General features: G+C 42.5%; 1 protein-coding gene and 1 pseudogene across 1 annotated transcript in view; one reads left to right on the top strand and one right to left on the bottom strand.

Moving 5' to 3' along the window:
• Window positions 1-947: 947 nt before the first annotated feature.
• On the bottom strand, window positions 948-1,559 carry LOC139358915 (cyclin-dependent kinase 2-associated protein 2 pseudogene; annotated as a pseudogene).
• Window positions 1,560-5,154: 3,595 nt separating this feature from the next.
• The window catches only part of LOC139358610 (POTE ankyrin domain family member G-like), a 29,875-nt gene continuing 21,284 nt past the window's right edge, over window positions 5,155-13,745 (top strand). Inside the window, exons 1-3 of the mRNA XM_071079835.1 lie at window positions 5,155-6,103; window positions 10,504-10,618; window positions 10,778-10,951. Coding sequence (XP_070935936.1) covers window positions 5,280-6,103; window positions 10,504-10,618; window positions 10,778-10,951 — 1,113 coding nt within the window. The 5' untranslated portion in view covers window positions 5,155-5,279. The remainder of the gene's footprint in view (window positions 6,104-10,503; window positions 10,619-10,777; window positions 10,952-13,745) is intronic.

The raw sequence follows: 13,745 nt of genomic DNA, 5'->3' as shown, positions 1-13,745 counted from the left end.
AACTTTTATTCTGTTACCAATGTCAGTAATACTTTATTTTTCATTATTTCTCTTATAAAGTGACTTCTGAACTTGCTAGTTTGTTTAAACTATCACAAGGTCAGAAAACCAAACACTGCATGTTCTCACTCACAGGTGGGAATTAAACAATGAGAACACTTGGACACAGGGCGGGGAACATCACACACAGGGGCCTGTCATGGGGTGGGGGGCGTGAGGAGGGATAGCATTAGGAGAAATACCTAATGTAAATGAGGAGTTAATGGGTGCAGCAAACTAACAGGACACATGTATACATATGTAACAAACCTGCACGTTGTGCACATGTACCCTAGAACTTAAAGTATACTAAAAATAAATACGTAAATAAAATAAAAAAATAAATACAAACATATTAATCATAAGTAAATGAAATATCTGATTATCTCATTATGTCTGGTAGTAATGTCATCTAAATATTTAAATATTCATCGATATATTCCTTTGCTAAATTTTCTTTTATTTCTCTTTTATATTAAACTTTTTTTAGAGAGCACAACTGCAAATCATCTTTTATTAATGTAGAAAGGTCATATTTAGCAAAAGACACAAGGCAGGGAAGTGTCAGGCCTGAGGCCTGAGACGTGCTGAGGGAGAAGGAGGCTGGGGGCACGTGGGAGAAGTGCTGGGAAGGGCTGAGTGGTGGGGCCCACAGAAAGTTCCAGTGGGCAACACTGTGGGTAGGTCATGGGTGGGACTCACGGGGACCTCGCTGCTAACTCTTGTTGCTTTGGCGGAGTGGGGTGGGGGGAAGGGAGGATCGTTAGTGCTGCCACCTGCAGTGAGAGCCACCCCTTGGTTCCTGAGGGCACCATCAAGGGACACAGGACCCAGGAAGCCCAGGATGGTTAGTGCAACTAGGGGTGAGGGCCAGGGAGAAGCAGGTGCTCTGGAGTGGCCAGGAAAAGTCCAGACACAGAGGCTTAGGAGCTTCCTGTTAAGTGTGTGGGTTCCGCTCTGTCTCCGCCAGGCACTCTGACTAGGGATGGATGATCCCTCTCTTCAGGCGCTCCGTGGTGCTCTTGCTGCCAGCGAAGGTGGTCCGGATCCCTTTGCCCATCTCCCCTGTGACCGACAGCAGTTCCGTGTGGGTGCTCTGGCAGCCCTGGGCGCCAGGTGGTTTCATGGCCTGCACGCAGCCCATGGAAGGCGGTCCAAAGTCATTAAACAGCGGTCTGAAAGGGACAGCGGCTCCTGGCACTGAACCCGACGGCGACAGGACGCTTCCTGTAGGGACCGGGGTGCCCGGCCCAGGGGTGCTGGAGCGGGGGGTGCTTCTGGGGGCAGGCATGATGGATCTGTAGAACATCCTCAACTTCTGGGCACTGCGGAGCCAGCAGGCCGCTCCTCGGGGGTTGGCTGCCTGGCCGCTCAGCCGAGATCTGATTTGCAAGCTGGCTGCACACCCCGTACTAAATCTATGTTAAATTTTTTAACTGCCGTTTTTATTAATCTAAATACAGTTCAGATATTCTCGATGAAAATTTCACATTTGAGTTGAGACGTACTAAAATGTAAAATACACAATGGATTTCAAAGATTTCATATGAAAAAATAATGCAAACTATCTCTAGTAATTTTTACATTGATTACATGTTGCCACAGTATTTTGGATTTATTGAGTTAAAATATGCATTATTTTTTTAAAAAATCTATGCTACACTTTTGTTAAAAAAATTTAAATAAACTATGAAATTACTTCTTGGGATAGAAAAGGGGACATTATTAAATATTTACCTAAATTTTTTTCAAAAATGTATCTTTAACAAAAACATTATCAAACAAAACAAAAGTATTTTAATTTTGAATAGGTAAAATAAACTTATTCCTGCTGAAATTCAGTCCTGGTATGATTTCTTTTTTACGCATTTGAGGACTCTGTTTATAACCCAGATAAAACATAAAGCTTATGAAACTCCTCTGAGAATGTCGAACACAAATTACCTGTATAGATATCAGGGTGCAGATGATGCTGAGGCCGGGCTGGCTGAAGAAGAGCAGGATGAAGATGCTGTACTGGCACAGGGGCTGGCCCCAGGTCACCCGCCCTTCATGTACATGGCGATGGTCACCTGGCTCACCAGCAAAGTGAACAACAGGTCGTTGGTGGCCAGCCGCATACCAGTGTGTAGAAGGCGGTCTCCTTCTGCTCCTCGCGCGACTTGCACAGCAGCACGATGGCCACCAGGTTGCCCACCACCCCGAAAATGGATGGTCCAAGGCTGTCCAGCAGATTGGGCTCCAGATGAGGGACACATTGACCTGGGAAGGGGTTAACATGACGGTGGCTGGTGGTGTGCAGCCCTGGAGTGTGAAGCTGAGTCTGGGGTGATGGAAGAGAGACAAAGCCTCCATGAGTGAAATGACCACCTGCAGGATGTCAGAGCCGCGCCCAGGAAACGGGATGCTAACATGACAAGAGAGGATCTCAGTCCCACTCTCTGGATTGCAACCACTTACCAACTGCAGCCACCCAAATCTCCAGGCTCGCTCTGCTCCTGCCAGCGGCACACCATTGCTGATCTTAATATGTGTAAACTGAGCCTCACATTCCTCTTCCTCCCCCCTACCCCCCCCCCACACCTGTCTCACTACTCTGACAAGAGCCATCTTCAGGGAAAGGTAACTCCCTAGTATTATTCCTGACAGATTCTGACTTAATAAAATGCTCATGGAAACCCTGGAAGACAATTTGGAGAGTGTTCTCTTTCCTCCCTGGCTCCGCTGGCAGTGCCCCATCTCCACGCCTTCTACCCAATGGCCCAAATCCCATGTCACGTGTAGCGGCCACAGTGGTGGCCTCTGCATGACCCCCTATGGTCAGCCCTCAGCTGTCTTGGACCAGCCTCCAGTCTGCCTTCACCTCCTCCTGCTCAGCCTGGAAAGTGCCAGGGCTTTGGCTTCTGAGAGCCAGGTCTCGGTGGCTGCCATTTAGGGATCTGAGGTCAGAGTAGCCAGTTTTCAAAAATGTGGGAAACAAGAGGGCCAGCGGGATGGATCTGGAAAGAACAGTGCTGGGTTACGCGTTCGATTTTTTTCCTTCCTTCAAACATGAGTCCCAGCTTTGCTGTGCCCCCCGGTGTAGGCTGTGGGAGGACAGCTTCCAGGTGTGCGCCGCACGCACAGGTGGCAGGAAGCCTGGGTTCCGGCTCTGGCCGCTGTCCGCCCCAGTCGCTAGCAGTGTCAGCAGCTACTGATGTTGGCGGCTGCCACTCACTGGCATTTATAAAGTACTCCACCCTTGGCTGGGTGCGGAGGCTCACGCCTGTAATCCCACCACTTTGGGAGGCCAAGGCGGGTGCATCACCTGAGGTCAGGAGTTGGAGACCAGCCTGGCCAATATGGCAAAACCCTGCCTCTACTAAAAATACTAGAATTAGCCGGGTGTGGTGGCGGGTGCTTGTAATCCCAGCTACTGGGGAGGTTTAGGCAGGAGAATCGCTTGAACCCGGGAGGCGAAGGTTACAGTGAGCCGAGATCAGTCCATTGCATTCCACCCTGGGCAAAATGAGCGACACTCTGCCTCAAAAAAAAAAAACAAAACGAAACAACAAAAACCCCTGCTCCTCCACCCCCTAGCATCAGAATACAGCAGAACATTTAGGTACCCACAGAACATAAACCAAGATGGTCTGTGTCCTGCATTTTAACAAACATTAGAGTTTTAAAAGAACTGAAATCATGTAGAATGTATCCTCCAGCCAAAATGGCATCCAATTCAAAATAAAAAAGTAAGATAACAGCAAAATCTTAAATACTTGAAAGATAAACAGCACACATTTTAGTTTTGTTGGTTTTTTTCTTTTTTACATTTTTATTTATTTTATTTTAAGTTCTGGGGTACATGTGCAGGATGTGCAGGTTTGTTACACAGGTAAATTTGTGCCATGGTGGTTTGCTATACATATCAACCCATTGCCTTGGCATTAAACCCAGCACGCATTAACTATTTTTCCTGATTCTCTCCCTCTCCCGCCCCCATCCAGGGGCCCCATTGTGTGTTGTTTCCTTCCCTGTGTCCATGTGCTCTCATTGTTCAGGTCCTACTATAAGGGAGAACATTAGGTGTTTCGCTTTCTGTTTCTGCATTAGTTTCCTGAGGATAATGGCTTCCTGTTCCATCCATGTCCCTGCAAAGGACATGATCTCATTCTTTTTTTATGGCTGCATAGTATTCCATGTTGTATGTGTACCGCATTTTCTTCATCCAGTCTATCATTGATGGACATTTGGATTGATTCCATGTCTTTGCTATTGTGAATAGCGCTAAACAGCAAGCACACTCCTAAGGGAAACGTCTCAAGGGAAACTATTAAATATATTAAACTGAATAAAAATACGACATATCACACTTGATTCAACACAGGTAAAGCCAGTGCTGGCAGGAAAATGTGTTTCACTAAATGTGTATGACGGAAAAGTAGAAATTTCTCAAATAAAATTTCAGCTATCACATCAAGAAAGTAGAAAATAGTAGCAAAATAAAACCAAAACAAATATAAGAAAGAAGCCCGAGCTCTGAGCGGCAGCCGTGGCCACCGGCAACAGCACCGCCACGAGTGTCTTGCGGGCTTTCCTCAGAGGAGCCTGTCAGCATCCTCCAGTTCCAGGCGCTCTAGCCCCTGTCCTGCTTCAAGAGGCTTTTTCCAACCAGAGGCTTCTCCTCCATAGCCTGAAGGCTCGGTCAATTCCCACGAAGTTTGCCGGGAACGCGAGGCTGTCACTGATATTCGTGGCACCAAGACTTGTGCGCAGGTTGCACACATTGGCCACTGTCTGTGCCACGTGCAATGACGCCGCCTGAGGCGCGCACACCGCACGCGCACCCGCGTAACGGCTTGGCTAGCCTGTAACTGCTAGGCCTGGCTCTGCGTTCCTGGCTTGGCTTGGCGTTCCTCGCTTGGCTCGGCGTTAATCGCTTTGCCCGGTGTTTCTCGCTTGGATTGACGTTTCCTCCATCGCGTTCTTTTGCTGGGCTTGACCTTTTCGCTGCTGGGCTTGGCATTCCCTTGGCTGGGTTGGGTGTTTCCTTTGGTCGGGGCGGGGCGGGGGTTGGCCCTTCCTGGGGGTGGGGGGGCGTGGGCGTGGGCTTTCCCAGGCTGGGTGTGGGTTTTCCCGGGTGGGGTGGGCTGGGCTCCCCTGCTGGGGTTGGCAGGTTTTGGCTGGGATTGACCTTTCTCTTCAAACAGATCGGAAACCCAGAATTTCCTGCTAGTTGGTGAAACTGGTTGGTAGACGCGATGTGCTCGCGACTACCGGCCTCCCCTGGCTGTTCAAAGCAGATGGTGGCTGAGGTTTCTTCAATACCCGCTGCCTCCGCTGTGAAGAAGCCATTTGGTCTCAGGAGCAAGATGGGCAAGTGGTGCCACCACTGCTTCCCCTGCTGCAGGGCCAGTGGCAAGAGCAACGTGGGTGCTTCTGGAGACCAGGACGACACCGCTATGAAGACACTTAGAAGCAAGATGGCCAAGTGGTGCTGCCACTGCTTCCCCTGCTGCAGGAGGAGCGGCAAGAGCAACGTGGGCACTTCTGGGGACCACCATGCCTCTGCTATGAAGACACTTAGGAGCAAGATGGCCAAGTGGTGCTGCCACTGCTTCCCCCGCTGCAAGGGGCGCGGGGAGAGCAAGGTGGAAGCTTGGGAAGACTACGACGACAGCGCCTTCATGGAGCCCAGGTACCACGTCCCCCGCTGCAAGGGGCGCGGGGAGAGCAACGTGGAAGCTTGGGAAGACTACCACGACAGTGCCTTCATGGAGCCCAGGTACCACGTCCCCAGCTGCAAGGGGCGCGGGGAGAGCAACGTGGAAGCTTGGGAAGACTACGATGACAGCGCCTTCATGGAGCCCAGGTACCACGTCCCCAGCTGCAAGGGGCGCGGGGAGAGCAACGTGGAAGCTTGGGAAGACTACGACGACAGCGCCTTCATGGACCCCAGGTACCACGTCCGTGGAGAAGATCTGGACAAGCTCCACAGAGCTGCCTGGTGGGGTAAAGTCCCCAGAAAGGATCTCATCGTCATGCTCAGGGACACTGACGTGAACAAGACGGACAAACAAAAGAGGTAACCGGGCCTGGGCTGGGAGGAGGCGGGACGTGGGGGGATGATGGGGGCGTACCCTCCTGGAGGGATCGGGGTCCTGGCTTTCTGTTCCTCCGCAGGCCCCACACCACCCTGGGTGTGGAAACCTCAGAGAGGTCAGGGCACAGGCCCTTTATGAACAACAACACAGAAACAAAACTTTAGCTGATTTCCTATCCGATTATAATTTCCCTTATAGAACACTAATAGACTGTATGAAAGTGACTTAACTCGCAAAATCAAGTCGATGCAGCAGATTATTTTTAATGTACACATTTTAAAACAATGTTCTATACATTATAGAAAGGTGTATATTGAGAACTAAGTCCCATAATATATCAACTTCTGGGCTAAATATTTTTCAAATAAAATCCAATATGGATTTTATATCAATGTACCCTATGTAAATATGTCCTTTACTGAGGAACCTTACAAGGAAACTGAAATGAGAAGATGGTTTGTGTCCTTGAATAGGAAGATTCGTTTTTCTTAAGATGTGAGCTTTTTCTCTGTTTATCACTTTTACGTAAGCCAAATAAAAATAGCAAAGTTTTAGCATTTTTACACTGCATATCCTCTATTTTATTGCTGTAATAAGTTAATTTTTTGTAACAGAATGGAAAAAGACTTGCTTTTCCAGATATCAAAATGTGAATGTGTTATTTCCACAAATTGTTTACTAACAACTGAAAAAATATCAGTGAATAGAACAGAATAGGAAATCCAGAAATACCCAAATATATGTAAGAATTTAGCACTTGATAATGGTGATGTTTCATATTGATAAAGCAAGATTAATCATTAATAAATGAAATGCATGCTGTTTGGAGAAAACTAGCTAGATTTTTATGTCACAAAAGTAAGTTCCTGGAGTATAGATTAAAATTTTTAAATATACAAAAGGAGAAAAATACCAGAAGAAAACACAAAAGCCTATTTATATATGCAACTATTTATTTATTTATTTATTTTTCTGGGACAGAATCTCACTCTGTTGCCCAGGCTGGAGTTCAGTGGCGCAATATCAGCTCACTACAACCTCCGCCTCCCGGGTTCGAGCAATTCTCTGCCTCAGCCTATTGAGTAGCTAGGATTACAGGTGCCCTCCACCACACCCGGCTAATTTTTTGTATTTTCAATAGAGGCAGAATTTCACCATCTTGGCCAGGTTGGTCTTGAACTCCTATCCTTGTGATCTACCCGCCTCAGCCTCCCAAAGTGCTGAGATTACAAGCCTGAGCCACTGAACCAAGCATATATATGCAGATATAATAAAATAAGCTCAATTTAAGATTGGGCAAGGTACTTTTTTGCATATCTACCAGTGACCTGTGCACATAGGAAAACGTAGTGTTCCTGGTAAGAGAAGGAACTTAAGTTAGAAGAGGAATGAAATACTGTTTTCTATTGAAGTTAGAAGAGGAATGAAAGGCCGGCCGCGGTGGCTCACGCCTGTAATCCCAGCACTTTGGAAGGCCAAGGCAGGTGGATAACGAGGTCAAGAATTTGAGACTAGCCTGGCCAGCATGGTGAAACCCCGTCTCTACTAAAAAGTACAAAAAATTAGCCAGGCATGGTGGCATGCACCTGCAATCCCAGCTACTCAGGAGGCTGAGGCAGGAGAATTGCTTGAACCAGGGAGGTGGAGGTTGCAGTGAACTGAGATTGCACCACTACACTCCCGCCTGGATCATGGAATGAGACTTCATCTCAAAAATAAATAAATTAATTAATAATAAAAATAAATAAATAAAGGAATGAAATACTGTCTTCTATCCACCAAGTTTGTGAGGGTGAAGAACAGTGGTATTTATGTAGTTGCTGAAAGTTTAAGCTGCTGCAACTTTTCTAACACACTTCGATGATAAGAACCACATGTTAAAAATGTGTATGCCTTTTACCTATCAACTCTATTATACTGAAATATCTATATGAAATAGACACATATGTTTTTCTTAGTATTGCTTAAAATAGCAGTGTATTGAGAAGAGCTCACATAAAGATTTTATGAAAAAATTTCAGTGCATCCATAGGATGGAATAACATGTAACCATTGAAGGTGTCAGTAGATACAGAGATATGTTGTGCAAAGATGTGCTTTGCTATATCAAGTGAGGAAAAAATCAGTTTGCTATACACCTACACAAACAGAATCTGCTCTTGTGTTACCTGAAAACGTGTAGAAAACATAATCAAACTTATTTCTGGGGATTTGTAAGTGAAGTTCTTCCCTTTCTCTTATCTGTGATTTCTGCAATGAATATCTGAAAAGTTTTAGTTAAATTTCACTAGTAATGAAATAATCCTTGGAAAGAGAAGAAATATGCTACTTGCATAGATACAAATAATTTCTCACATTTTATTATTTATTTTTATTCCTGTGGATAGCTATCTTCTGTGAACTTTTACCCTGTTGAGAAGTAGAGGGTTTCTGTTTACCTGTTCCTGTAGATTTTATTGTATATACATTTTATTATAAAATTATCTTTTCATTATATATATAAACATGTGTAAAAGGTATGAATTAATTATTTTATTTTAGTTATATATTTATGAAAACTAAAATAGCAAATATAAATGACCATTACTATTGTAAATGTCTTGCTCTACTCAACAGGAGCATTCTTTAAAAATATTGAACTCCCAAGCTGTGTTTATGCATTCTTTCAATCCGTTTAGTCATCAAACATAAGCCAGACACCTATTATGTGGAAGGCATATTCTACCATCTCTCAGGATCCTCCCGTCTTTGAAAACTTCATATTTACCTGCTGGGCCTGAGCAAGTTGAGAGATTTAAAATTGGGGCATTAGGAGGTAATCTCAATTGAAACTTTTCTTCCCTCCTTTCAAACAAAAGCATTTCTGAAGGTAGACAACAGTAAAAGATAACCCTCAACTACCCTTCTGAAAATGTATAAGTCTTGGGTAAAGACTGTTTTAGTACTTTTAAGAACTAAAATGTGGCACACAAACAGCATGGAATACTATGCAGTCATAAAAGAAAGAACGAGAGCATGTCCTTTGCAGGGACATGGATGGTGTTGAAGGCCATTATCCTTAGCAAACTAATACAGGAACAGAAAACCAAGTACCGCATGGTCTCACTTATAGGTGGGAGCTAAATGATGAGAACGCACGGACATCTAGAGGAAAGCGACACACACTGGGGCCTATCAGAGGGTGAATGGTGGGAGGAGGGAAAGAAGCAGGAAATAGAACTAATGGGTACTGGGCTTAACACCTGGGTAGTGAAATAATTTGTACAACCAACCCCCTTGACACGTTTTTACCTATGTAACAAACCTGCACATCCTGCACCTGTACCCCTGAAAGTAAACGTTGAAAAAAAGCTCCACAAATAGTTTCATAAATTCATTTTAAAAGGAGAAGAATTATAACAGTCTTAAATCCTAATATGAATGATTGGAAATATCTAATGTACATACATTGTATAAATCTAAGTATTGAGAAAAATGAGCCCATGCCATTCATTTGAATTTCAAGCTTTCTTTGGCTTAAAGTTTTTGAAAACCAAAGTAAGAAATAGATTATTTTAGAAATTTGTTTGTGTTTTCACCTCAGCCCTCTTATTCCATACTTCTTTTAAGAACTAAAATTTATCTAAATGCTAGTCATCTGACTGGAACCGCCCCAGACGTGTTCTATTGTAACATATTCTACTTAATGTAAGGCACCAGGGATTGTATGATGCCCCATTATTGTATGTCTCAATAAGAGAATTATTTAAATGCTGCCAATTATAGTTATAGTAAATCATGAATTATAAGTGGTATTTCAGTGTGAGAAATGGTGAAACATAGAGACAATGATCATCTTAGAATCACTAAAATACATCGTTACCTGTAATCTTTAAAACATACCTGAAAGTGTAGGTATAATTGTATCATCTCATTGAATTCAAATGTTGTCTTTAGTGGTATTAGTAAAAATTATAATATCTTACAATTACTGAGCTGTTATTTGTGTTAGGAACTATTCTATATCTTTCGTGTAGAGTCTTATTTAAGCATTACTGTGGTTTCCTCTGAGAAATCGACTCTTTTCATTCCCATTTTATTGATGAGGAAATTGAGAGCCAAAAACGGTAAGCAACAGCTGGGAAGCATCAGAGCTTCAAGTAGGATTCCAGCCCACGTTGAATGCCATTCAAGGGCTCTGGTCTTCCTATTCAAATAGGCTGCTCTTTCATTCATACAGTGAGTCATGAGGTAATAAGTAGTGTGCTTTCTTCAAAGGGAAATTAAGTTTGTTTTGAAGGCAGAGTAATAGCAGGCTTTCTGTGTTTGCTATTGCATGAATCATTGATGTAGCTGTAGATAGTGCACTACAATTTCCTAAAAAGTCTTCTCACTCTCATAGGACTGCTCTACATCTGGCCTCTGCCAATGGGAATTCAGAAATAGTAAAACTCCTGCTGGACAGACGATGTCAACTTGATGTCCTTGACAACAAAAAGAGGACAGCTCTGATCAAGGTATGCAGTAGTCAACTATATCAGCATGAGATGGCTTTGATTTCAATACATAGCATAAAAATGAGTTTTCTCATTTAAATGGAACTAGTTGGTGAAAGCTGTGGAATGTTACTTTTAATTCTCAGGACTTATAATTTATTTTTGGTCTAATACTGACAGGCTGTACAATGCCAAGAAGATGAATGTGCATTAATGTTGCTGGAACATGGCACTGATCCAAATATTCCAGATGAGTATGGAAATACTGCTCTACACTATGTTATCTACAATGAAGATAAATTAATGGCGAAAGCACTGCTCTTATACGGTGCTGATATTGAATCAAAAAACAAGGTATGGGTCTACCAATTTCATCTTCAAAATACTGAAATGCATTCATTTTAACGTTGACCTGGGTAAGGGCCAGTTTTCCATATTTGGAAGCTCAAGCATAACCTGAATGAAAATAGTTTGAAATGAGTTAATTATCTAAGACTTTATTTTAAATATTGTTACTTTTAAAGAAGCATTCGAGGGTACAGTTTTTTTTTTTTAATGCTCTTGTGGTTTATGTTTTTTTTAAAAACACTGAATTTGTATAAGGTAATACTTTGTTTTTTTTTCATGCCAGGTTTTTTTTCCCCTAATAAATGTAAAATGACAAAATTTGCCCTGGAAATAGGTTTTACATTAAAACTCCAAGAAAACTCAAACAGAGTTCAGTGAATAGTAATCCTGCCCCTTTGGCAAGTTCCAAAAAAAAACAAAAAAACAAAAAAAAAACAGTAATAGATATGAGGTGATGGATTTCTCAGTGACAAGTCTTTTTCTCAGTGACAAGTCTTAAGATATTTCTGATTGCACATGAGGCAGAAGCAGAAAGGGAAAAAGACAGCAATCAGAAATATCAAGGCCAATTTGGAAATTGGGTAATGGAGGGAAAGACCATGAAGAGGTTTTCTGTGTGTGTGTGTGTTGCTGTTGATCATTCATTTGTTTCCTTTGTATGGTGAGACAAGGTTCTTTTCAATTTTAGAGAATGACAGTTTTCAGTTTGGGAGAGGGAGTTAATGGGTTGTAAACTGCTTAGAGATCAATTTCAGGAAGCCTCTGAGGATCCAGATTGGCAGTGAATAGGTGGTAATGTAGTGGGAAACACTTGAGCAGAGGGAACGACAAGTAATTAACTGACTTAGTGTCCTATTCTGGTAAAAATGGCCAATTGGAGTCTCAACTCTGCTTTCAACTCTAGAATATCTTGATGGGAAGGTGGGTGATAAGGGGCTTATATGGAGCAAGATCAGGTTGGATTTTGAGTTTACTAGACCTTGTTCTACTCTTACCGGGGAAAATTATGTGATGTTTTCAGCAAATGAGTCTCTCTCCTACTCTTTCCTCTTTTTGGCCAAATCCTCAAATGATAAAGGGAATTGGTTATGTGGATGAGCGCTGAGACTGAAGTAATCATCTATTGTACTAGATTCCAGCTAGAGTTGTGCATTCCAGTCACCTCAGGAAAATTTTTAAATAATCCACAAGTCTAGGCTTTCCCCTGAAGGTTTTGATAGAGTCAGTCTAATATGTACATTTAAAAATGTTTCCTTGAAGCCAGGCGTGGTGTTGCAGGGCTGTAGTCCCAGCTGCTGGGGAGTCTGAGGTGGGAGGATTGCTTGAGCTCAGGAGTTCGAGTCTAGCCTGGTCAACATAATGAGACCCTGTCTCTAACAACAACAACAACAACAACAACAAATTTCTCAAAATCTGGATACACTTCTGCTTAAGAACCATGAATACATAAGTGTAATATGTAAATTCTTATGTCTCAGAAACTTAAGATATTTCCAGAAGAGTTGGAGTTGCATATGTGCTAATTCCTTTCAATCTTTCCTTTCCAATAACATTAATCTAACTTTTTTTTTGGTTTGTTTTTGAGATGGGGTCTCAATCTGTTCCCCAGGCTGTAGTGCAGTGGTGTGATCACAGCTTACCACAGCCTTGACCTCCCCAAGCTCAGGTGGTTCTCCAATCTCAGTGTTTGTTTTTGTTTTTGTTTTTTGTTTTTTTTGTTTTTTAGTAGAGATGAGGTTAATGCCATGTTTTTCAGGCTGACCTTGAACTCCTGGGCTCAAGTGAATCACCCACCTCAGCCTCCCAAAATGCTAGGATTACAGGTGTGAGCCACCATTCCTGGCCAAGTCTGACTTTTATATGTGGATGAGACATTAAAATGAATATTATTGGCACTATCAGCTTACGGAATAATGCCTTTTCCTTTATACCTTCAGTTATTCCCTGCCATTCAGAAGGTCTTTAGAAATTTGCAGTGAGTAGTCTTTCATTAAGTAGAGAATGGCCCTCTCAGGATTTTGTGTCTCTTTGTTCACTTATTCAAGTGCTTAGGTCAGTAAGTCATTGTTAAGAGCAGAGTTTTCTCAATTAGAATTGTAGCAAATTCTAAACCTTTTTTTTAATCAATTGAAGCTGTATTGTGGACTATCCATTATGTCTCTTATGTTTGCAGAGCTTTGACATAATCAAGATGGCAGGTTTAAACACTAAAAACCATGGAGTTATTAAGAATACAGACGGGAATTCTGTTAGTTTCAGTAATCCTATGAACTGATGATTTAGTTAACAATCTGGAAAAAGTAAATACAAATAGATTTTAAATGAATGAATGGAAAAATTCTTCAAATGGGCAGTAGGAGTATTAATAGCAATTTTTATTGCACATTGGAGCTTGAACTTTTGGTAAAACATTTGAAACTAAAGAAATATTTTACATTCAAATTCTTGCTTTATACACAAGAATTTTGTCTTAGGGTTGGATAATATAGAGATAAAAGATACATCCCCTGCCCTCAAGAAGCTCTTTGTTTAAATGGAAAAAAAATCGTCATCCAAAAGTGCCATGCCAAATGCTGGGTTAGAAGCAAAGAGTCTTAGAAGCAGTAAATGTTGAAAGTGAGTTTTTGAGATGATCAGAGTTGATGTGGTCAGGCAGCGAAGGGGTGTTTCCAAGGGAAGCAGCAGCATGTGGGAAAGCACAGAAGAGTAAGATGGAAGCAGCTACATTTGATTTACTTTCTATGAGTGTAAGTCCACGGGATCTTATATAAAGTTTCCAGTTCAGCTGAGAAATAGGTAA

This window comes from Macaca nemestrina, chromosome 15 (assembly GCF_043159975.1).
Source record: "Macaca nemestrina isolate mMacNem1 chromosome 15, mMacNem.hap1, whole genome shotgun sequence".
Classification (NCBI taxonomy): domain Eukaryota; kingdom Metazoa; phylum Chordata; class Mammalia; order Primates; family Cercopithecidae; genus Macaca; species Macaca nemestrina.
This window is presented reverse-complemented; position numbering and strand designations above follow the sequence as displayed.